The sequence below is a fragment of the Tenrec ecaudatus genome, chromosome 11 (assembly GCF_050624435.1).
Source record: "Tenrec ecaudatus isolate mTenEca1 chromosome 11, mTenEca1.hap1, whole genome shotgun sequence".
NCBI lineage: Eukaryota > Metazoa > Chordata > Mammalia > Afrosoricida > Tenrecidae > Tenrec > Tenrec ecaudatus.
In genome coordinates, this window is record NC_134540.1 from 75,454,147 (window position 1) to 75,478,935 (window position 24,789).

A 24,789-nucleotide genomic window follows, 5' to 3' on the forward strand; every position below is an offset into this window, starting at 1 on the left:
CTCACACTTTAAAGTGAATGCAAACCTTAACTGAAAGGGCCAGGGCGATGGCCTCTTACTTTGTTGAGGTGAAAATGAACTCTCCGCACGGAAACTTTCATGTGAAGTCCGATTTAAACAGAGCCGTGTTGTTTCCTTGCTGTGTAGTATTTCATCAGTATTTTCCGGGCCTTTTAAAAATTTGTGGGACAAAAATTAGTGTGTTTGTCTCCTGCTCTGAGTATGCGCTTACTTAATGCTGACCATTTTGTGAGATAAACAGAGGTTTTGCCCCCTCTCTGTTGCCCTCTGGGGCCCCTGATCGCTAAAGATAACGTGAGCATGCTCCACCACTTGCATTAGTTTCAGCCCTTTAATGGCTCTTGAGTTTGGGCATCAAGTGGACTTTGTGGGTTTGCTGGCACTCTGGGCTGCTTCATCTTCGGTGTCACGTGCTTTGGAGCCCGTTCTGGTGCCCCTGCCCTTCCTCAGCCCATCCCCACAGGGGTGTCTTGAATGCAGCGGAATCCGCTCTTCTGTGCGGGGAGGGGGTGGGAAGGCCAGGCCAGGTATCACCATCGGTCATCACCGAGGGGATTCATGGTGTGCGCCCCCCTCCCGGCCCCCAGCTCCTCCAAGGACATATTTTTTGTTTCTCCCCTAGTACTGGTGATACTTATCTGTACTCGTGTGTCTTGATTTTGCAAACTGTGACATTATTTTGCCCTTCTCTCTACAGATGAAACCGAGTACGAGTACAGTGGAAGTGAGGAAGAGGAGGAGGAAGTGCCTGAACAGGAAGGAGAGCCAAGGTAACAACCCAGCCAGTGGCCAGCTGCCTCTTTTTGCCATGAGCTGAAGTTTCATGGTGAAGCGGGGATTTCAAAAGACTCTTAGGATTTAAAAAAAGACTACTCGGCAGTACGAAGGACTCTTTCATTTGAGTGTGTGTCAGCTCGTTCATTCTATTCTATTATATGAAAGTTTCTACAGACATTTTTCTGTTTGAATCCTCTTGCCTAATGGTCTTTACCAGGAAATGCCTGTGCCCTTCTCACCCAGGCATTTGCGTGGGTGAGTTACCACCAGCCTTTAATACTCTGGGAAGTGCAGATAGGAAATAGCTTGTGGTGCATGGCCAGCCTGCGTAAGATCAGCTGCGGTGTTGATGTGATGTACAGCCCTTCTTGAACACGCTGCACCGAGCCCACAGATGTCTTCGTTGTTTGTGTGTGTGTGTGTGTGTGTGTGTGTGTGCGCGCGCGCGTGTGTGTGCGCACACACACGTGCTCTTCTAACCAGTGTGATTGCCCACGCTTCTTTGCTCTCTTAAGAGTGTTCTCTCCTGATCTGGATGACTGTGTTTTGATTTATCCCTTGTCTCTGGCTCTCTGAGGCACAGTTGAAGCAGAAGCCAAAGAGTTAAAATTGCGAGCCGTGCTGGTACTAAGTGCTTAATCGGGGTGGGGGATGTTTGGGTTTTAACGCTGACCCGTCACCTGCAGCTGCACAAGAGTGACAGGTGCACTAGGAGACGGCGGAAGGGTTTGTTGAGAATCCGGGGAGGACTGTGGGCCCTAGAGTGCAAGCTTGTCAGAAGAAGAGACCATTCACCGAGGAAATTCCCCTAGCGTTTTCTTCCTTATGTAGATGATTTGAACCCATGTCACGAGCAATGCAACTTTTCCAAAAAGATTCCGTAGATTTGTTTGGTACTCTGACTCCGCAGAGGGGAGACCAGCCAGGACCACAGCTACTTAATCTATCTGTGCAATGGGATCCACTCACCTCACCTGGTCCCCTGGAAATAAACAAATGAAGGTGGGGCGAGGCATGACACGACTTGGGGGGTGACCAGGCAGAGATGAAGCAAAGTTGACGTTGCAGTATGGTAGTAGAACCTCGCAGCGCAGAAACCCTCCCCTTTATGGATGGATTTAAAGGAAGAAGTAGTGCAGTGGAAGGAGAAAACGATTTACTTTTATGTATTTTGAACTGAAGTGAGAATCCCGAGTAAATGTATCCTGGAAATAGTTGGCAAACAAACACCCAGGCCAGAGTTGTAAACTATTTACTAGATGAAGAGAAGGCGGCATGGGGCCGTTGAGTTATCGACCTTGTCCTTCCTGTGGACGGATCGCAGTTGGCTCTCCAGAGTGGGAGCGACTTACTCGGAGAGTAAGCATAGAAGGAGCCTGGGATGTCAGTGCTGCTCAGCTGGGGGGCCCTGCCATTGGGACCCATCCCTTAGCGCTTGCTCCCTCCCACAGTTCCATCGTCAATGTGCCTGGAGAGTCTACCCTTCGCCGGGACTTCTTGAGGCTGCAGCAGGAGAACAAGGAACGTTCTGAAGCTCTGCGGAGACAGCAGCTGCTGCAGGAGCAGCAGCTCCGAGAGCAGGAGGAGTATAAAAGGCAACTGCTGGCAGAGAGACAGAAGCGGATTGAGCAGCAGAAAGAGCAGAGGCGGCGGCTAGAGGAGGTAGGCGAAGGAGACCGTCAGGTTGGTCTTCCCTCTTTCTTTACACTGGTAGAAACACTCAAAGGAAACCCATCGGCAGCCTCCTGAGGTCACACCGCCCCCCCTAGCTTAGCTTTGCAAAAGGCTTACACTTCTGGACTGACAGGCTTTAGAAATGTCTTTTTGGGTGTCGGCTTGTAAAAGCGTTCAGGACCTGGGGCGCAGCTGCTCGTGCACATACTGTGAGATGAAGAGCAACAGGGTCCCAAAGAAGCTATATCAGTGTGTGGCTTCCCTCTCCCACCGTGCTTTAGGTTGACGTGCTCAGGATTGACCCGATTGCTTTTCCACTCCTGGCCTCTGGGTTCAAGTTCATGGGTATGGAGTTTTATGAAGCCCCAGGCTTTCGCCACGGGAAAAGTTTAAAAAAAAACAAAACTAAAAATGCTATAACTTTCGATAGATTTTTGCATATATTTTGGGGGTGTGTGTGAGAACCGAGAGCCCGTGGTAGTGCTCTCAGCTAGGTTGGCGGTTTAGCCTCACCCGAGGAGGCTGGCTGCGTCCATAACAATTCCCGGCCCCTGAAATCCTGTATGAGTCGTCATGCTTCAGAATCGATAGGACGGCAGTGGGTTTGTTTCAAGGTGTTGAGTGTACTGTGAATATTATCCTGTAATGTAGCCATTAGTGCGTAATTAACTGTGTTCTGCGGTGGAAACGTATACTTTGCACTGCCTGCTCATGAACTCATTAATACTAGTTAACGTTGGCCATGTGGTTACTCACGCATTTTCACTTTCAAGCCAGAGAAATCCATTGCTTCCCTTGTTGGGGGTCAAAAGACCACCTTGACTTGGCTTCCCTTGGCGCCCTTCTGCTTGAAATTTCTCTCTCCTGGTCAAGTAGGTTCCATTTAATTCATAGGCATCATTGCTTCACCTGCATCTTTCACCGTCTGAACAGGAAGTCAGCTGCTGTTGCTATGCCAAACCAAACCCCTGCCATCCAGTCAGTTCCGACTCACAGTGACCCCGAAACTGTGGACTTCAGTTCAGTAACAACGCCGCACTCTCGTACCCAAGTCAGTTTCAGTACCTGCCGGGTACTCTTATATGCTTTGTTTATTGTAGTCTGGCTTCTGAAAGCTATTTATCTGCCCCTTGTTAGAAAATCGGTGAGTCCCTGATTGGGGAAACTTGGAAAAACAACCAAAGTCTTCCTTACCCTGAAACGCGTCTTTATTACTTTTTTCAATCTCCATTTTTAAATGGTCTTTTCAGAGTTTTTGTCCTTGGAGTGTAAGAGGGACACTTTGATCTGGGGAATCTGCTTCCCTCAAGTCAAGGGCAACGTTAGTGTGAACCTCCCAGCATGCTTTTGCTTTCACCCACATTGACATATCACCCCCTGCCACTGGTAGTTGTCGTGCAGTCAGTTTATCTATCCAGTCAGTTCTGCTCATATCGGCCCTGGATGTGCTTCCGAGGCTGTACAACTTTATGGGAGCGGCTAACCTCCCCCTTCTCCCAAGAACTGGTTGGTGGGGTGAACCTGGTTGTGTGGCAGTATCCAGTCCACTGCTCACCTGACCACAACACCACCAGGATTCCCACAGGTGCTGCACAGCCACCTGCGTTTCTATCCCTACGCATTCCAAAGTGACTTTTGAGGAGGGCTGGTGGAAGTGGGGTGAGGGGTTAAAAACAAAGGAAAGCCAGAGAAAATGTTATTTCCGGGATGAAGGAGGAGGAGCAGTGAAGGTTAATTTGTGATACTCAGGAAAACCAGCCTTTCTAAGAAGAAAATCAGCTGTGCCGTGCACTTGCGTGCAGTGATGCTGGCATGTCACACGCACGGCCCATTTGTGACACAAGGCTTCGTGCGATTTGGGCATGTGTGGACACCCAGTTATATACAGGCAGCCCCTGGGTTGTGTACGGGCTCCGTCCTGGGTCTGCGCTTAAGTTGAAGGTATATGTCAGTTGAAACCGTTGGGGAGCCCGGGGAAGGTTCCCCCACGCAGCATCAAGCAGAACGTCCCTGTAAGATGATTCTGCCTGTGAGTCAAATTTGTAAGTCAGAGCAGCGAGGCACAGTTCTGTGCATGCCTAACATCGCGAGCTTGTCCTAGTACATGGGCAGACAGTGTACCTTTCTTTGCATAAATGGTGTTAGAGCCCTGCCAGGTTCTCAAAAGCGTCTCTGGCACCAGGAGGCAGTGATGATGATGATACTACTTGAGGCACACTGCGCAGTGGCGCCCAGCTGTTATTTGGCTGTTAGGTGCGTCAAATGTGGAATATAATAATAGGTTCCACCGAAGGGGCGTTATATGGAACATGACTGTTTCCTGGCTGTGAGATCTTAGAGGGAAGGAGCGGTGAACTCCCTTACCCCAAGGACTTTCCAGCAATGTTCCCGTGCACTTTAAAGAAATATAAACTATTTCCTCACCCCTACCAAGGGGCCTTTGTGTGGCAGTTTCTGAGTACCTCGCATCCAGGGGCATGTCCACACAGTGCTCCCTTGTGTGCCAGTCGCAAGTGAGTCTGCGGCAGTCAGAGCTGTGGCATGCAAGCACCCTACAGCTAAGGCCTTGGTTTCTGGCAAGTCAGTCCCCATGTGGCCAAAGGTGCTCCCCTGCCTTAGAGAATACCTTAAACATTCCAAAATACTCTCTTTCCATCCCACTCTCATGTGCAGCTAAGCCTTTGCTTAGCCAGCAAATGGTATTTGGTGCCTAGGAGAGATGGGAAAGAGTTATCTTTGGGGGAGAAACTCAAAGAGTTTCTGCTCTGTGGCTTCATCCAGGCTTGCGCGTTCAAAATCTCCAGAGCTGGTGGTCTGTCTACGCGGTGAGGTGACCCCAGAAGTTCTGGGAAACGGCTGAACTAAAGAATGGGTTGTACCATTGAAGGCTGTCCGTTCCACTACCCGCCAACCGGTCCAGTGGAATCTGTGTAAACGGGCCTCCCTAGTGATCAGCATGACTGGGGCAGAAAATGGCTCAGAATTGTGAGATGAAAGCGCGTCTTTAAAAGCTACTTTATACAGAAAGGGAAATTAAAAGGTAACCACGGCGTACTTGGAAAAGTATATATTTACTTAGGTGTGCTTGGGAAATTTAAAGTAGAAAAGCCTTTTGATAATCAGATGTTTGGAAATCTCCAGCATCATACAGTTTCTTAAATTTGTGGTGCAACTATTTAAAATAAAATCAACTTAAAATAATAATGACATCAGTTTGCAGAAGCTAGGACTTCAAAGGATCCGATTTATTATTTTTGGTAAATCTGAACTATGTCCATCACAGCCTCCTACAGGCTTTTACAATTGGAAATGGTAGGAGTGAAACTAATCTAGTGTGGATAGAAATATATATATTGGATTATATATATGTAGGATTTTATATATATAGGATTATCTATATAAGATTTTATATGTGTGTGTATGTATATATGTATGGGTGTGTGTGTATATATAATAATAATAAACAAACCTATCTGTGGATATAGAGTTCATTGGTTTCTCTGGAGCTCCTGGTGCAAGTGGCAAGCTCTCCCCTCGGCACATCAATCGTCTGTTCACATGTGCTGACTGATGGGCCTACTTTACCCTGCTTTTCATCCCCGTGTACTCCAGGCCTGCCTGCCGCTGGTGAGAATGGTCTTCATGGCTGGCAATAATCACAGTCCCTTCCTCCAGCACAAGGGACACATTCAAAGAGGAGAGCATGATGTGGAAGAGGAATCGGTAACTGCGGTGTCCTTTGTCCTGGTGCTGGTCCACTGCCCATGGTGAGCTGCTCTCGTGGGCCAGCCATGGGCAACTGACCACCGTCCACATCATCAGGAGGGCATTTAGTGGACGTGCTTTACCTTTCCTCCAGACTAGTCATCCTTCTAATTCCACAGTGTTTAGTAAGCGTTTCTAAAATGCCTCAATCGGCCATCTGTACTTCTGCTGTAGGTCAGAAAGAAACAGCTTTTCTAAATATGTGCCTGTTTTGAAAATGGACCCTTGGGCTCGTGGTCACTCGTTTGATTCCGAGGGTCACTTGAAAGCACTTCAAAGGACTTGAAAGGCCATTCTGAGGTTTCCTTCTGGGCTCGGTGGTGCTTTCAGGTTGGCACAGGAGGAAGACTTACAGCCTTCTAAACCTCTTGTAGGATTACTGTGAGTCAGAATTGACTTGTTTGCTGTGGGTTTTGGCTATTTATTAGTTTGATGTAAAAAATTTTAAACCAGATAAAAAGAAAACATTTGAGTTGCTTCTAAGACCATGTTAAAATTTCCATAGGAACCCCAAAGTCCAAATCTTTTGAGGACGAATGACTCGACTGTTTTTGAAGACTTTCCTCCCACATGATGTGTTCTCTCTTCTTCCAAACACTGCCTTTCACGCCACTTCTTTCCACGACGCCGTCTCGGTTGCGCAGTCCTTTAACGTAAGGTGGTAAGAAGAAGACTTGAGGGGATTTGTTTGTCTTCCCCTGAAGATCATCTCAGGGAAGCAGTTATAGGAGTACAGCCTCCAGAGCTGCAGAGAAGAAGGTGCAAGTCTTGCCGCATGCGCCTCTGCTCCTGCTGAGGTGCGCTCATGCAGCCTTTGACTAGGCTGTGCAGTGGGGCAGCCCAGCACCGCCCGGCCTGCTGGTGTGGCGGCTTTTGAAGGAGGCAGGTCGCCACCCAGCCCATTTGCTCCTCCTGTTGCCGACTGCTCTCCTTTCTCTGCCCTTCCACCTACCAACTGTTGTACCTTTATTAGAACGCTTAAAAAAGAACCTCTCCTTTCTAAAGTGTTTTGCATAACAGAAAAGTTTAAAGGATGTTTTTCTCTGGAAAGCATGGCTAGCCAGGAACATGTGATGCCGTTTGGTAGTTTTAACTTAAATCAGAGACAACCCATCTTGGCAAAACGTACTTGTGTTTGAGAACAAGAGTGATGCTTCTAGCTCTGGTGGATTTATTGTGATTGAGATGGTAATGTCTTCGTGTTTTCTCTTTCACCTACCTTCCTGGTCTCGGTTCTGATGTCCATTGCAATGCCTACACAGACCTTACACACAACCGTTTTTATCAAAAGGCTATCAAGGAAGTTAAGTGGCGCCTGTGAGAAATGTCCAGGAATGTCGTTCGTTCATCAGGACACGCTACCGAGTTCTTTGAGGCCTGCTAATAAGTGCCCACAGGGACATACCACTCTGCTGGAAGCCTCAGTCCACAGGCAGTGCACTCCACAGACCAGCCTCCAGTCCACCGCACTCAGCTTTCCTGGGCTCACCCTAGCTTCTGGTGCGGCTCCTCTGATGGTAGAGCTGTCGCCTGAACCCAGGAGGGTCACTGCCCAGGGACCTGGGGTCCAAAGGACCGGCTCCACTCCTGCTTCTTGCTCATCATGGTAGCCTTCCTCCTGCCTCTCAGGTAACTCACTGTGCACACAGCAGGATGCCACTCCAGCTTGAAATTAATTACTCACAGGTGCATCCTGTTCTGTATCCACCCACGTCTTCTTTCCAGACCCGGGCAGGAAAAGGTGTTTGATGGGAGCTGGAAATTTGGGCTAGAAGACTTCGTTTTAGCTACTGACAAAAGCCAATCTGTTCTTTCTACTCCTGTATTGGGGGAAAGCAAAAGACCACAAGTCTTAGTCTGATTTTGCTTTAAATAGGAGACACTACAGAAACACGGATTGTCCGGTGTTCTCAAACTTGCCTCCGTTTCTGTGTTGTGTTGTTTGTGGGGTGTCATAGTGGTTGCTCATTGGGCTGCTAAGGTGGACAGTTTGACAGAAGAAAGACGGCTTAAAAAAAAAGGAAGAAGAAGAAAGACGGCTTTGTACTGACGAAAAGAGTTGTAGTCTCCAAACTCACGGGGGCAGTTTACCCTGCCCTGTAAGGGCATAGTGAGTCAGCACCCACTCGGTGGCAGGTAGTTTGGTTTTGGGTTTTGAGGTCGAAGGAAGTTGTGTTGTTTGTTTAATTTTCTGTCTGCAGCTAATTCGTAAAAGAAAACGAACGGGTGTTGTGGGGATAAAGTGGCATGGTTGCTGCTGTCAGGAGCGTGTTCCCTTCTGAGTGTCCGGGACGCCGGCCCACGCTCTCGTTGGCACCAAGTCTGAAGCCGATCCCTGCAGGAGAATGCCATCGGAGCAGGAAAGCCCCGGGCTTTGAGTACTTTGGCCCAAGAACAGTTGCGCTTAGTTTCCTTCTTCAGATTTGGTTTTGGACAGAGGCTCCAGTGTCTCATTTACGTCTTTTCCAGAAACTTTTTGAGAAAAAGCATAAAAGGCTTTTAGGAGTAAGCAGCAGGCAGGAAGTACGTTGTGCAGGGCAGTGTTGGCGTCAATAAAGAAGACTTGGCCGTTAAAATGGTCACTTTTAGATACAGGGCAGGGAGTTCCATTCTTTTTATGACCCCACTGCTCTCCCTGGGAAGCGGGGAAGTTTTGCATACTGAATCCCAAGACCAAACCATAGAAAAAAGGACAAAACCAAATGGAATTAGAGAAGAGATGAGGCCTTAAATGGACTCACAGCTTCACGGGGAACAGTGGTGATGTAGAACTGACTCCATTGAGAGAGGCTGAACAGCAAACAACCAGTTGTCTTCAAGTTTTCCATGTGCAGGGCATTTGTTCACGTCTTCTGGGAACCAGGGTCTGTTCTGAAACCGAATGGTGGCTGAAGGTGGAGGGAAAACCCAGAAGGAATCCTTAGGCGACATGAAGTGAGGACTTTATAGACCACTGTAAATATCTGTGACTACTTTCCCCTATCACCTTACCCTACACTTTCTGACTTCTCAGTGTCACAAAGTTAGCTGGAATAAAATAAACTCCCCATCTTTGGGTAAGTTTGCTTACTAATTATCCTTTAATCAAACTGTGCTGTTGAAGGGAGTAGTCAGTAGCCACATTCGGCTATTTAGATTTTAATTAAGTAATAAAATTAAGCTAGCATCCCCAGGTGCTCGGTAACAACGTGTAGCTAAGAGGCATTGCGTGGGGCATAGCGGATACAGAACATTTTCAGGATCAAAGTATGGAGCTGTCAGTGATAGGGTAATATCGATGTTCCTGTAAAGACTAGTAATGCATTTTAAACTATTCCCTAACCACCAACACCAAAGTATGAAATTGAGTACCTCCTATCTACTTGAGATTATCTCTAGATGGGACTCATTGAACACTAATGACTGGAGATCCAGTGAATTGTGGGAGAACAGCAAGGACACTGTACACAGAGAAAGCAAAAAGTTAATCAAAAGGAAGGAAAGAAAGACCAAAGTGAATGTCAGAGAGGCCCTGAGATGTACTCTTGAATGCAGAGTAGAGTAAGTAAGTGAAACACGTGACGAAGTAAAAGAGCAGAACAAAAGATTTCCAAGGTCAGCGTGAGAAGACAAAGTCAAGTGTTATTAAAAAAAAAATTGCAAAGGCCTGAATTGAGAAAACAAAAAGGAAAGGCACACTTGACATTCCTCACACTGATTTAAAAAAGAGGGAAACTCAAGTTGCAATATTGAAGGATTTTGTAGGTGAAGTGTTGAAAATGACATGGAAGCATCGAAGAAGGGTTATATAGCCGCTGGACCTCAAAGAGTTGCCCTGGTGGTGTGGTGGTTACGCATGGGACTGTGATCTCTGAGGGTCAGCAGGTCGAAACCACCAAGCCACCTTCGAGGGAGAAGACTGGGATTTCCACTCCTGTAAAATGTTACAGTCTGAAAACCTACCGAGATATCGCTGAATCAGCATGGACTAGATGGCAGTGAGTGAGAGGGTTGTTTCCCGTCCATTTCGGGAAGTGGCACGTGATCAAGAATTGATGGTGTTACCCGACAAAGCTAAAGGTGCACTGGTCAAAGGCCAGGTTCCAAAAGTTGGTGGCATTCTAGTTGAGATATTTCAGCAAAGAAATGCAATGCTGGACGCACTCTATGCCAAGAAATTTGGAAGACACCGACCTGCTCAACCAGCAGGAAGAGATTCCAAAGAGTGATGATCAAGCAGCATTCAGGAGTCTTAAGCAATAGCGTGAGGCCATGAGCAAGCGAGACTTGGTTGCTCATAATTCAGGTATGGTAGTAGCAGCACATTGGTAGGGGCCTGCCAGAACTGAAGCCAGACGCAGAGCCGGATGGTGAGTGAGCATATCATTGCTAATGTCCCGGGATAAGCAGAGAACACACCAGACAGATGTTTACCCATATTTTCTTGACTATGCAAAGGCATTTGATTATATTGATCTGTCTTGACAGGTTTCTCTAGAGAAGCAGAGCCACTGAAATGATAAATTTGTCAGTGAAATGTATAGTGCCCACAAGAGATTAATTCTAACCACTTTATGTTTGATTGAAAAATAATCTTTATTATTTTTTTAAAGATCATTGGGGCTCTAAAAGCTCTTCTAACAATCCACACATCAATTGTGTCAAGCATATTTATACATATGTTGCCATCATTATTTCCTAAACAGCTACATTTTATTTGAGCCCTTGCTATCAGCTCCTCTATTTACCCTCCCTTCCCCCTTCCCACCCTTGTGACCCCTGGATAAATTATAAATTATTATTTTCATATCTTACACCGATCGCTGCCTCCTCTCCCCCAAGATTTCTTCCTCCCTCCTCTCCCCAGCTTCCTCCTCCCTCCTCTCCCCAGCTTCTTCCTGTCCTCCTCTCCCCAGCTTCCTCCTCCCTCCTCTCCCCAGCTTCTTCCTGTCCTCCTCTCCCCAGCTTCCTCCTCCCTCCTTCCTCCCCAGCTTCTTCCTGTCCTGGTGTTGCTACTCCCATTTCTGTACCTGAGGGATTTATCTGACTTGGATTCCGTGTGTCCTGAGCTTTTACCTCTATCTGTACATGCTCCAGCCTAGCCTGCAGTGAAAGGCAGGATTGGGATCATAATAGTGTGGGGGTGGGGGGAGGTGAGGAAGCCTCAAGGAACCAGAGGACTACTGTGTGTTTCATTCGTGCTCTACTTCACCCTGGTTGACTCATCCCTTCTTTTCGACCCTTCTGTGAGGGGATGTCGCATTGTCTATACAGATGGGTTTTGGTTTGTGTCTCTGACCCACCTCGTTCTCAACAGTATCTTTGTTCTGGGTGTTCTGATACCTGTTACCTGCTCCTGTTAACACCTCGTGATCGCATAGGCTCGTGTGCTTCTTCCATGTGGGCTTGTTGCTTCTCGGCTAGATGGCTGCTTGTTTAACTTTAAGCCTGTAAGAACCCAGATGCTATATCTTTTGATAGCTGACTATGAAAAAATATATAGTCTTTATTAACAGCTGCATGGAGAGAGGGGCTAGTTCCCTGAAAATCACTCTAGACCCTCAACAAAAAGCATGGGATCTTTATAGTTAAGGATGAGGGCAGGTTTAGAGGTGGGGGTGATGGGGGATGGAACATTCAGGAGCTTACTCTCTTATCAGGCAAGCAAGGTCTCGGAAGGAGGCAGCTAGGATCAGCTGCAGGTGGTAACTCAAAGTTTGACAAGATAGTTTACATTTCTTGCTAATTGGGCGAGCTGGAGTCTGGAGTTCCCTCAGAGAGTCAAGGTCTGGGTCAGGAAGAGGGGGATTGGAGAGGTTCAGTTGGGGGAAGTGCATTGGAGGCAGCTTACAATAAAGTGGAGTTCGTCTGGTAACCTGGGTTCCTACAGTAGAGGCGTACAAGTCCCAGGTGTGCGGGTCACATGTCAGACCGGGGTTCCCCTGACTCACATGCTTTTAGGTGCTGAGGAACCCAAGATTGGCTTTCAGATAGTAGACTTTGTATGCAGACCACATGAATTGCAGATCATCAGGCTTCTGACGACTCCCAGGATCGATAGGCAGAGCAACCAGAGAACTGCAGGCCAAATGAAGGGCTAGATGCAGAAGCCAGACCCTTCACAAGGCAAGCAAGCTTTTCTGTGTCCTCCATTTATTCTGGAAACAGACCACACCCAGAAGGAGATCTCATTGTCTGGTGATTACTCCATCATAACTGACAAACCACCCAGATGCCCTATTCAGGTGATAAAAACCTTGCCTATCATAGGATCCGAACAAATTATGGATAACCTTGTGAAATTTGGGAATTCGGGAACTCTTCATTACTTACCCTAATACAAAACTTGTATATAGACTGAGGCGCAATTTTTTTGAGGGGGGGGAAATTGGAGGATTCTTAAGGTTTACTATCAAGAAAGGTGTGTATCAGGATTTTAACAGCCCCCCCCTAGATCAAATATTTCAAAAAAATCTATTTATTGGGGACTCATGCCATTTCCATACATACATCCATTGGGGCAAACACATTTGTACATTTGTTGCCATCATCATTCTCAAAACATTTGCTTTCTACTTGAGCATCAGTTCCTCATTCCCCCCCCTCCCACGAACCCTTGATAACTTATAAAATTTTTTTTTTCATGTCTTACATTGTCCTATGTCTCCCTCCAACCAATTTTCCTTCCCCCATGGAAGGGGTTATATGTAGATCATTGTGATGGGTGCCCACTTTCTCCCCCACCTTTCCCTTCTCCTCCTGGTATTGCTACTCATTATTGGTCCTGAGCGGTTTATCTGTCCTGGATTCCCTGTGTTTCCAGCTCTTATCTGTACCAGTGTATGTCCTCTGGTCTAGTCAGACTAATAAGGTTTGGGATCACGATAGTGGGGTGGTGAGCATTAAAGAACTAGAGGAAAGTCATATGCTTCATCGGTGCTATACTGCTAGACATCTCGTCAGGAATGTCCAGTTGCCTACAGATGGGCCTTGGGTCTCCACTCCGCTACCCCCCTCATTCACAAAGATGTGATTTTTTTATTGTTCTTTGATGCCTGATCCCATCGATGCCTTGTGATCACACAGGCTGGTGTGCTTCTTCCATGTGGACTTTGTTGCTTCTCAGCTAGATGGTTGCTTGTTTATCTTCAAGTCTTTAAGACCCCAGATGCTTTATCTTTTGATAGCCAGGCACCATCAGCTTCCTTCACCACATTTGTTTATTTACCCACTTTGTCTTCGGGGCTCATGTTGAGAAGGTGAACATTGTGGAATGCCAGTTTAATAGAAAAAAGTGTTCTTGCATGGAGGGAGTACTTGAGTGGAGGCCCAATGTACATCCTGTTACCTTAATAAACCTATAAATACAAACCTATAATAATAAACCAGTAAATATATGTACATCTATTTTCCCATCCTCATACATAAATATATTTACATATGCACATGCCTGTTTTTAGACCTCTATAAATGCCCTTTGCCTCCTAGCTCTTTCCTTTATTTCCTTTTACTTTCCTCTTGTCCCACTACCATGTTCAGCCTTCATTTGGGTTTCAGTAATTTCTCATTCATATTGCCCTTGGTCACACCCTACCAGACCTCTCACACCTTCCTCACCATTATTTTGCAGCATTTGTTGTTCCCTTGTCCCTGGGTTTGTTCACACCCAACCCCTCCCCCAGTTTCCTCCAGATCGTTTATCCCACCTATCTTATCTAGATAGACTTGCAGAGATAATAATAATACGCACAAAACAAGACAGCAAAACAAAGCACCAAAACAAAACAAAACAACAACAATAAAACCAATGACAAAAAGAAATTAAAGCTTGTAAATACTACAGGGTCTGTTTGTTGACCTTTAGGAGTATTTTCTGGTTGAGTCTGATGGGGTGCCACACCCTGGCCCCAACGTCAATTTTTGGTATTCCCTGGGGACTTCGCTGTTCTGTTCCCCTTGCTCTTCTGTTGCACGTCCTTCGTGTTTCGCCTCAGTGTGGTGGGGTCAGATCGGGTACAGTTCCTGCCCTGCGTCTCCATATTTTATCCTTCTCCTGTAGTTATTGCCCCTGTATTCTGAGGATATAACTGAAGAAGCTGGGTTAGATGAAGAATCCTGCTTCATCAGGACACCTCCCTACTTGCTGAAAGTGAAGAGGGCCCGATTGCACCCCAACATAAAGGGAGCAAAGAGTCCTCACACTGGATCAGTAAGTGGTGTCGGCTTGATAGCGAAAATATGGATGCTCCAAAGCATTTCATTTTACTTGAATTCACAGTCACCATCCATGGACGTGTCAAGGAGGAGTTCATAGGACACATTGCATTGGGCCAATCTGCTACATAAAACCTTTGTAAAATGTTGAAAAGCAAAGCTATCGCTTTGACTTGAAAACGTGGTGTTTTCAATCACCTGATATTCATAGCAAAAGCTGTCTAAGAAAAAGCAAAGAAAAACTGATTCCTTAAGTTACCGTGTTCTAATGATTGTCACCTGTATCGCGACTGCCAGGAGAAGAAACAACTCTGTCGTGGAAGAAGTACACCCCAGAGCCTATTGGAAGCAAGGATGGCTAGACTTCATCACGTGTGCTTTGGACATAGCACTAGACCATCACTGTATGTCCCTGGAGAAGGACATCACTCTCGGTCCGTAGAGGGTCACTCACTCATCTCCTTCAGTGAGATGGAGTGGGCACAGTGCCTGCCCCAGTGGATTCAAATATAAAGAACAGGGACTGAGAGGATAGCGCAGGACTGGGCAATGTTTCCTTACTGTGCGTGCGCACACTCATGCACAGACACACAGGGTTGCTTTGAATATGAATGGAATCAATGGCGCTTGACAACACCTGTATAAAAAGCTATACTGAAAAACAGCCACTGGCTAGGTAAGACAACTGTAGAGTTGATCACATCGCTCTGCCCTGTGACTGTGGCATCGAGCACTCTGAATTTGGAAGCATCAATACAGCAATTCCAGTGACAGCCCAAGACCAAACCCAACTTCTGTTCAGTTGATTCCGACTCGTAGCGGCCCTGTAGAGCACAGTAGTAGCAGAGCTGCCCCTGTGGGTTTACGGGACTAGAGAGCCTCATGTTTCTCCCTGGGAATGGCTGGTGAGCAAACAAGCCAGTGTGTTCCTGGAGGCAGCGTAGTGGACAGGTAGGAGACTGTGGCTGTTTTAGCCTATAGACAGTTAAGCACTCAGATATGAACAGAAATGTTGGCAGTTTGAATCAACCTATCGGTACCTTGGTATCTACTTCCAACTAGTCATCGCCTTGACTCTATGAAGCATCTCCTCTGCCTATAATAGACCTGCCAAGTGCCCAAGTCAACTCAGTCGCAACCAGTGACAGCAACAGAGCTTTGATAGCATGGTAACCTTGGACAAGACATCTAACTTTGGAACCTGTCCGTAAGTGTACAGCAGGGATGAAATACTTCCTAGAGGAGCCATGGTGGTGCAGTGGTTATGCATTGGACTTTGATCCGCCAGGTCAGCAGTTCAAAACCACCAATAGCTCCTCAGGAAAAAGATGAGCCTTTCTATTCCCATGAGCAGTTAGAGCCTCAGAAAACTCAAGCTGTACCGTACACACTCGAGCATAAGCCGAGTTTTCAGCACATTTTCAATGCAGTTTTTGTGGTGAAGTTAGGTACCTCGGTGGATATTAGGGTCGGCTGATACTAGAGTATATGTGGTAGTTCTGTTCTGCCCTGTTGGGTTGCTCTGAGTGGGCGTGGCCTTGAGGGCAGTGAGTGAAGGTCTTTTTCAGGATGTAGGGTGTTGTGAGTATCTGATACAAGTAAAAGAAATGGAATAAAGAGTGTCAGTTCAGTAGCACCATGGCAGATACATAGTACATATGTGCTCACTTGTAGTTTTTAAAAAATATATTTACATTAATAATTACGGCGCTCGCTAACCTTGTTCCTTTGGTAAGCGCTTTCTCCTTCTCTGGCTTCTTCTCTTCGTACCAGGGACCCTACGTTGGTGACAGCAAATGATAAAGAATTCCTTGTTCTTCCAGTTCAGGTGTGCGGAACCTTTTTTCTGCCAAACGCCATTTGGATCTTTAGAATATCACTGACAAGTCATACAATCAGCCAGTTAAAAATGAGCCTGCTATATTTGGTTGTACAGTTGATGGGCTTAATGTGATGGCTGGATCGGTTTTTCCTTCGTGAGGTGTGTGCTACTAGCTGGTCTTGATGATTTTACGAATCTCATACGGCCCGTCGGCCAGACGTCGCTCCCTCCCCCCCCCACCCTGCCCTCGTTAGATCCAGCCCCCCATTTGTCAAGTCTGTTGTCCCATAGCACAACTGCCCCATAGGACTGCCGTGGTTGTGGGTCTTTACAAAAACTTTACAAGTGCTGCCACGGTTTTCTCCCGTGGAGGGCCCGGTAGGTGTGAACCATGGACCCCGTGCACTCCCAGCGCTCCTTGTTCAGCAGAGAAGATGGCTAGCAAAACGAACCCAGTGCTGTAAGGGTTTACATACCTGCACAGTGCCCTGGACAACTGTTGGCAAGGGAGCCTGGCATCCAAAGTTTGCTTTAGCCCCTTTTGGGTTTTGCTGATCGAAAGAAACCCAACGAGGATTTTCACTTTGGGCAAAAAGTGAAAAGCCAGACTCACTTTAAGTGTGTTTTGCTGCAGAGCATGAAGAGGCCCCATGCGCCCCATGCAGTGAGAGCGGCCTCTAAGCTCCTTCCCCAGCGCCTCCTGCCCCGGGCTGCCTCAGCGTCAGGCCATCAGAGCTTTGAACTGTGTCATGACCACTGCATGCTACTGTTATAATAGGGATGATTCAGCAGGCGCCTCCGGGGCTTGGGGAACGCTCAAAGAAGTTGTGCCTTCTAAGTCACATGGCAATTGTCTCTTCACTTTATGCCATTTCTTCTGAACAAGGGGTTCCCCAGGAACGGCTCCCTTTCAGGTAACAGGACATCTATAGGTCAGGGTTCTGGGACCCTTTGGCAATTGCGACCAACGTGCATGGCCCTCCCCACGTTAGCTCCCTCCCGTAAGCAGAGCGGATGCTCCCCGGTCGGCAGCTCACTGTACCTCGTTATCGTGCAGCAACAACGGCGGGAGCGGGAAGCCAGGCGGCAGCAAGAACGGGAGCAGCGAAGGAGAGAACAAGAAGAGAAGAGACGTCTGGAGGAGCTGGAGCGGCGCCGCAAAGAGGAAGAAGAGCGGAGACGGGCCGAGGAAGAGAAGAGGCGAGTTGAGCGAGAACAGGTGAGTTCCCACGGCGTGTTCCCGGCCTCTGTGTGAGATCCCCGCTTGGTGCCGCGTGCATGCTGAGGAGGCGGTGAACATGTGCAAGCACACCAGTACCTGCAGTTCCTCGTCTTCATACTTGACAGTCCTCTGCAAGATGCTAATGAAATGAGTTGCCAAGTAGCATAATACCCAAAAGAGACCTCAAAAGTTTGTGAACCCCGAATAGCAAGATGGTAATTAGCTCACGAGTGGCGTGCACATAGGAAAAGCCAGCACCTGTTTTATATTTTGCTCAGCCATGAAAGGCGAGGTTGCGGCAATGGATCGTTTTATTAATGCCACGCGTGGCTTTCGAGATAATTTCATTTTCCCCGGTAATCTGTGTGAGCAGAAGTAAGCGCTGCCTGCCTTGGCGTGTCTTGCTGGTAGCACCGTAGTCACAAACCTCGGTGCCGCTCAGGTCTTTGAACTGACTGCCCTTTGTCTTAAGCTCTGATTTGGGGGCAAGGTGTGAATGGGGACTAATCTGAAATCATATTTGAGTTCGTATCTTTACAATAGTTATAACCCCCGGGACGGCCTCTCAGACCTGACTCCTTGTGTTCTGCACTGGAAGCGCTCATGCGCTCTGTCTTGCTGGACTGGGGTTCTGCGCCCTGACACTTGTCCTAGGAATTTCAGGACCACCCTTGAATCTGTTACTGTTGGTATTTGACTGCTTAGGGCTCTGGGTAGTGTGTTTTGTTTTTTCAGTATCCTAGTTGCAGTTACACGTGGGGCCTCCAAAGAGAGAACATTTTGTATAAGCTTTGCAGAGTTCAAAATCAGCCAAGATTGATTCTCACAGTTATATTTGAATTACAGGGGAGAGTATGATAGTACAACTCAGCATTAACTCTTTAGTGACAGTCCTTAGATTTTGGGAATAGCTTATTTTCTGCACACACACCCCCTTTTTTTTTAACAAAGAAGCATCAGAAATCACGTCACTCTTGGTTCTTTTTGTTGCAACATAATGACTCCCATGTTACCAGTGCGTTGGGAAGCATGCTCATTCTGCATGGACGTGTGTCTGTGTCCCCGTGTGATGTGCCCAGTGTGTTCACTGGCTGCCTGCTACAATCCCTGCCCCTTGCACCGGCTGTGCTCTGTCCAGTTGCGCTGTGAGGGCAGGAAACAGTGCAGCTTCCATTTCCGTCTGAAGGAACCATCGAGTGCGACTTCCTACAAAGAGAACCTTAACTTGGCTGTCAATTCCTTTCTTCGTGTCATGCTGTGCGTACTTACTACGTGGATCGGTTTCTCACAGCATTGTCACTCACACAGTGCGTGCGTTCTGACGGGTCCCCAGACTGCACAGCTCCTGTTGGTTCAGCCTCCTAGTTGCAGACAGGGTTATGGCGGCGAGGCTGCTGCTAGGGCGGTTGCTGTCTAGCGTGTGTGTGGGAGAACTGCATGGGTAAACGAATAGGGCTAGGCCAGGTCAGAACCAACGGGCCAGTTTCAAGGTAAGCTTCCCCTGATTGGCATTTTAACTAAATTTGTAAGATAAGTAAGTGATTCTTATCAGAAACATCTGTCACGATTTCTCTGTCATCTAGCCTTTTCTCAATGAGAATTATTGGCTAAGTAAAACTTCTGCTCAGCCCACACCCAAGGGGCCATCCAAAAGTTTGTGAAAACATTATGCTCTATTTTAATTCCATTTTCCACTAACTTTTTTAAATGCACCCCTCCCTACATAGAGCTTTAAAAAAATGTTTAAATGCACCATTGTGCACATTGGACGGCCAGCAATAGGGCGTGGGGGGACGGGGAATCTGAATTTCAGAATAAACATTCTCCTCATAGATGCTTAGAGCAAATTAGTTAGCATTTTTCACTATCAAATAATAAGACTGCTGCTTATAAAAGGTTCTAAACTTTTCATAGTTTTTTTTTCCTGTGTGATGTTTGAGCTGCATTTTGAGAGTTGGGACGAGTTAGTCTCGATCCTTACTTGTCTAAAGAGCTGGAGGGCTCGCTGCAGATAGACCCCGGCAAGCTGTTGCTCGATGAGCCCGGAGATCCTGTCAAGATTTAGTATAGGCAACGCAAGGCAGGGTTTGTACGTGACGTTATTTTGGAAATAGCGCCACAAGGTTCCTCGTGACAGGTGAGTGAGCATCCCCGCTCCATGGAAACCCACCCCCACCTCCATGCCGGAGTCACATGCAGGCCTGCGTCTGCTCATCTGAGGTGGGCTCCGAGTCCGCCGTCCCCAGACCGGGCCGGTACAGGGTAGTCATCCAGTCCCTTCTGAACCAGAGGAAGCGCAGACAGAGCATGCCTAGTTTCATTTTGTTACTGCGTGGGGACTGGTTTTAGATGTCAAAAACTCCGTGCTTGGAATAAGTGTTCATTCATAATTAAGCATTTATGGATCAGAGCGTCTGATTTTCTGTTTACACTCTGGAGTTCTCTAGAGCAGGCCCCTTGGGGATCCCGCATGTGCCTTTACCAGCAGTGCCTCGCAGAACTGCCCGCCCTGCCTGCACACATGCCACTGAAGGGCAGGCACCGCGCCATTTGTTAGACATTTCAGATCATCGCAGGGGCTTGGGAGCATCTGCAGCAGCGGGTTTGGTTTTGTTTGTAAGGTAGTCATCACGAATGAACCTCCCACTAAAGGTGACCGGGGCAGGTGGATGTGAGGCTTTCCTTGGGGCGGCATTGACTGCTGGGTGGTTTCTGTGTGACAGGAGTATATCAGGCGGCAGCTGGAAGAGGAGCAGCGGCACTTGGAACTCCTTCAGCAGCAGCTGCTCCAGGAGCAGGCCATGTTACTGGTAACGCACCGCATCTGTCTCGTTCTGGGCACTGCACGGGTGATCGCTGGCACAGTCTCGGGAGTGTTGGGGGCGGGCAGGCTCAAATGGAGGCGTCCAGCGGTCAGTGCTGTGGGCACCTTGAGAGGTGACTCATTTATTTGTTTCTCTTGCACGAACTGTGCTCATTCGGTAGACGGACAGAGTTCTGAACCTGTCACTCAGAGAACAAGCTAGAGCGTGTGTGGATTCGAAGCGCGCGCGCGCCATGTTCCGGAACTCCTTGGGGATGCAAGTTGAGGGATGCGCCAGTTGAGGGTTTTTTCCTTGCGTACTATCCCTCTATTTTGCCACTGAAGCCAACATGTAATTGAATTCTCTTTTACTCTGTTCAGTGAGTGTTATCCTTAGCAACAAGCTGTCAGATTTTTCCGCAGGTAACAACGCCATTTAAAATCACAGCCGCTTTTGCTTTATGGGAAACAGTGCAATTAAGGGGGAAGTGTGAAAAAAAGTATGCGCGTAAATTAAAAACCAGAGCGCGAGTACAGGAGAGGAGGTGCGCTCTGCAGTGTGCGTAGATTCAGTGTTCTCCTCTCCCTCCCCAAGGAGTATCGATGGCGGGAGATGGAGGAGCATCGGCAGGCAGAGAGGCTGCAGAGACAGTTGCAACAAGAACAAGCCTATCTCCTGTCTCTACAGCATGACCACAGGAGGCCGCACCCGCAGCACCCGCAGCAGCACCCGCAGCACCCGCCGCAGCTCCCGCACCCGCAGCAGCAGGAACGAAGCAAGCCAAGCTACCACGCTCCAGAGCCCAAACCCCACTACGACCCTGCTGACAGAGCTCGCGAGGTAGCCTCTTCCCTCCTTGGCTGCTGAGATGTTGGTCCTGCTTCGTTTGTGTCCCGCAAAGTCCTCTAAAGACTCGAGAACTTGTGTGAAAGCAATACGAGAGTGGCCCGTGGCGATCCTGCCACCAACCACCCTCTTGGTTCTCTAGCTCGCTCTGTGTTTTCAGAGACAGGAAGGGGGGCGTACATCGTCTCACGTTGATACCCCTCCTCCCCAGGGTGCCTCAATGAACACATCTTCTAATGAATTGGAAAGGGAACAGAAACAGGGCTGGCCGAACCATTCCGAGACATAGAAATGAAGGGAATGGTCAGCTGTTTTTCAGAAGATGGGGCAAGCATGAAGGGGGTGCCCGGTTTTACTAACTAGCCCACCGTTGGGCTCAGTTGCTGACATGGAGGGGCGTTGGACCTAGCCCGAGCTCCAGAATAAGCAGGAGGTGGGAAGCATGGACTGTTGAGGGATAGCAGGAAGATCCCAAGCCATTGGCTCCGAGTTCATTCTGATTCTCAGTGACCTTGGCAGACCGAGGAGAGGCGCCTGTAGGGTTTCCCCGTCTTTCTCCCTCGGAGCAGCGTGTGGGTTTCAGCACTGACCTTTGGGTCGGCAGCCCTGCCCTTAGCCATGGAGTCACTGGCTCCTTCCAGGAGCGTAGAGACCTGCAGTGCTTCCAGACAGATTTGGATCCTGGCCTGTAGGTGGCATCCTTCCACCGTGTGCCACCTTCACACAGTGACTTCCAGGAAGAAGTCTTTCCTTACTCTAGTGGCTTTGTTACGGTGGTGGGAAGAGGGATTTCCAGTGAGGTCTATGAATCTATTCCTTTAGTTGAAGGTCACAGCTGGACTTTTTTTTGCCAGTATGAAATTGTCTACGACCAGAATTCTGGGCCAAGAGGAGATCTTTTAGGTTGTTTCCTTGGTTCATATTTGTTTTCCTGAATGAAATTCTAGTAGTGTGTTATCTGGCACCCCTCCTCCTCCCTTTTCTGATAGATGAAGTTACACTGAAAAAATTTCTCTTACGAGCCCCTCCATGTTCAGACTGTGCTCTCTGCTTTCCCCTACTAACAGTGAGTTCTGTCTTCTAACTCTCTGATGCAGGTGGACGATAGATTTAGGAAGACTAACCACAGCTCCCCTGAAGCCCAGGCTAAGCAGACAGGCAGAGCTTTGGAACCACCAGTGCCTTCCAGATCAGAGTCTTTTTCCAATGGCAACCCCGAGTCCGTACACCCTGCCCTGCAGAGACCAGCGGAGCCCCAGGTAGTGTCAGCTCTGCCTGCCGAGCATGTGATGCCAGTAGTCGGGTCATCCCACGTGGAGGAAGAGATAGCCGTAGTGATCTTAGACTGGCGTAAAGAGGGGCCTGCGTTCAGTTCTTAAGGAAAAGAAGCTTCCCCCACCCCCCTTTCCTGTTTTTTAAAAAATGTTTTTGTTATCTGAGTAGGCTTCCGAAAGTTGAAAGATGATGAAAATTTCCCACACAATTTTGGAAGCCCACTTGTGTTTATTAAGGATATCGAGATTCATTTGATTTCTTTCCCCAAGATAATAACATTTACCTTCTTGAACTCAGAGATTATTTTTTAAAGTAAGCATCGCCTTATCTTGGCTCAAAGGTTGTTTTGTTTTACTTTTAGTCGTAGAAATAAATGGAGGGACATCGAGAGCTCGGCTGTTGCTTTAAGGTGGCTGTTGTACCACTCATTTCCAAGTAGGGCTTCAACCTGTGATGCCTGGCTCCGGGCGATTCCCACGATGGGCTTTGGAGAGCCTGGAACTCACCTGGAGTTTCCGGTGTACGATTTTTTGTTGTGTTCATATGTATATAATTTTTGGGAGCAAAGGAGCATTTCACCAGATTCGCAAAGGGTTCAAGACCCAAAAAAGGTTAAGCTCCAGTGGGTTGTTAGGCTCGCCGTGCCTGAAGTGGGTTGTGGTACAGGCATGGCGCCTCATATGGTGTGTGTAGGTGACGAAGAAGAAGGTAGACCCCAAAGACTACTACCCAGGCTGAAATCCAGAGAGATCCTTGAAGTACAGGAGTTGGGGTACTTTTCTTCTTCCAGTGGAGGTCATCTAGAATATTGGGGACCATTTATTAAACTTGAATCACTTGCCACTGGTGTTTGTATGTGTTAGGGGCTTAAGTTCCTGGTTCTCTGATAGAAGTAGCTGCAGTGTCTGAAAGACCAATTGGAATGAGAATTTGAAGGCGCTGTAAAGTAAGCAATCGCCTTGCATTTCTAAGAAATGAGTTGGGGGACCAGAGTGGAGGAGTTAAGAGCCAGAACTGAAGGGAAAAGACGGGATGCTAGGAAGGACATTGTTCCATGGGGTCAACCGTTTTTTGGGAGGCTCCAAAAGAGCTGACCCCTCCACAGATTTGCAGCTCCACAGAGCAAACCCTGAAAGGAACGCAGGCAGAGGTAAGCGGAAATCGAAGGAAGGGGGGACAGATGAGTGGAATGAGTCTGACAGTTTTGTTCTTTATCGTCCTCAGCTGCAGGCGTCCTTAAACTATGGCCCGCGGGCCACGTGCGGCCCGCCAAGGACATTTATCCGGCCCACTGTTTGTTTTTGCCTCGTTTGTTTTTTACTTCAAAATAAGATCTGTGCTGCGTGCATAGGAATTTGTTCATAGTGTGTTTGTTTTTTTAAACTATAGTCCAGCCCTCCAACGGGTCTGAGGGACAGTAAACTGGCCCCCTATTTAAAAAGTTTGAGGACCCCTGCTCTACGGTTTCTCTGCATAGAGCTAAGTGAAGCGTCCAGAATAAACATTGTTGTTAAGTTACTTTGAAGAGTAAACCTTTTGCCATCTGACCCAACAGTTTGAAGTAGGAGTGAGTGCCTGGGTCGTGTAGACTAATCCTCACAGTCATGGCGCCTTCATCGACATAGCTCCGTGTTCTTCCTCCTGTGTCCTACAGCTGCCTTTGACGAAGACTTGACCTTAGGACAACCTTCTGTGGTGTGAAGTCTACTCCTGTAGGGCTCTTAGTTTCAGAACCCATTTTTAAAACGTAAACTATAAGTGATCAATCACCCGCTGAAAAAAATCTTAAATACCGTAGAACTCCGGGTGCATGTGAATCTTACCTGTAAAATATAGAAATCATAGACCTGGAAGTGGCTTCAAATTTTGCATATGGCAAGAATGGAGCCACTTGTAACCTAATATGTTTGTACAAAATACATTGATGTATAAGATCACTAGATTTATGTAAATTTATATATTGAGCTATTTAAGATAAGATTTAATTTAAAGTATCGAGTTTGTTTTCTGTATTTAAAAGTAACTGGATATGTGATAGGTACTCAGTTGATAGTCAGTGCCAGGCTTTTTGAATTATCAAGTAAGTGGAATACCACAACAGAGGTCAATGAAGGGCCATGATACTGAATATTTATTTCTCTTTTAAAATCTCATTTCCTTTTCTTAAAAAACACAAACAAAAAACGGGTATAAAGAAGTATGAAGGTGACAAATTGTGATTCCCCTCCCCCCTGAGGTGGGAAAGGGAAAGAAATGTGTTGGTATTTTTGAAATCTTGGCAGTTTCTCAAAACTTACGGGGTTTGCCTTTGCTTGTGCTGTTTGCTTGTTAATTTGGTCTGAAATCTTTAAACTGCCACGTAATGTGAAGACGGCTGGAGAGGTCCGCAT

At 47.4% G+C, this 24,789-nt stretch overlaps 1 protein-coding gene across 50 annotated transcripts in view; it reads left to right on the forward strand.

Annotated features, from left to right (window-relative positions):
• Positions 1–24,789, forward strand: part of MAP4K4 (mitogen-activated protein kinase kinase kinase kinase 4) — a 200,881-nt gene that overhangs the window by 143,430 nt on the left and 32,662 nt on the right. For 17 of the 50 annotated variants that reach the window (XM_075563278.1, XM_075563311.1, XM_075563279.1 and 14 more), the window contains exons 11-15: positions 719–791; positions 2,250–2,460; positions 17,310–17,471; positions 20,198–20,284; positions 20,873–21,118. In XM_075563278.1, coding sequence (XP_075419393.1) covers positions 719–791; positions 2,250–2,460; positions 17,310–17,471; positions 20,198–20,284; positions 20,873–21,118 — 779 coding nt within the window. Of the gene's footprint in view, positions 1–718; positions 792–2,249; positions 2,461–17,309; positions 17,472–20,197; positions 20,285–20,872; positions 21,119–22,221; positions 22,384–24,789 lie in introns of all 50 variants that reach the window. The other 33 variants (XM_075563286.1, XM_075563288.1, XM_075563289.1 and 30 more) reach the window with 3 other exon arrangements.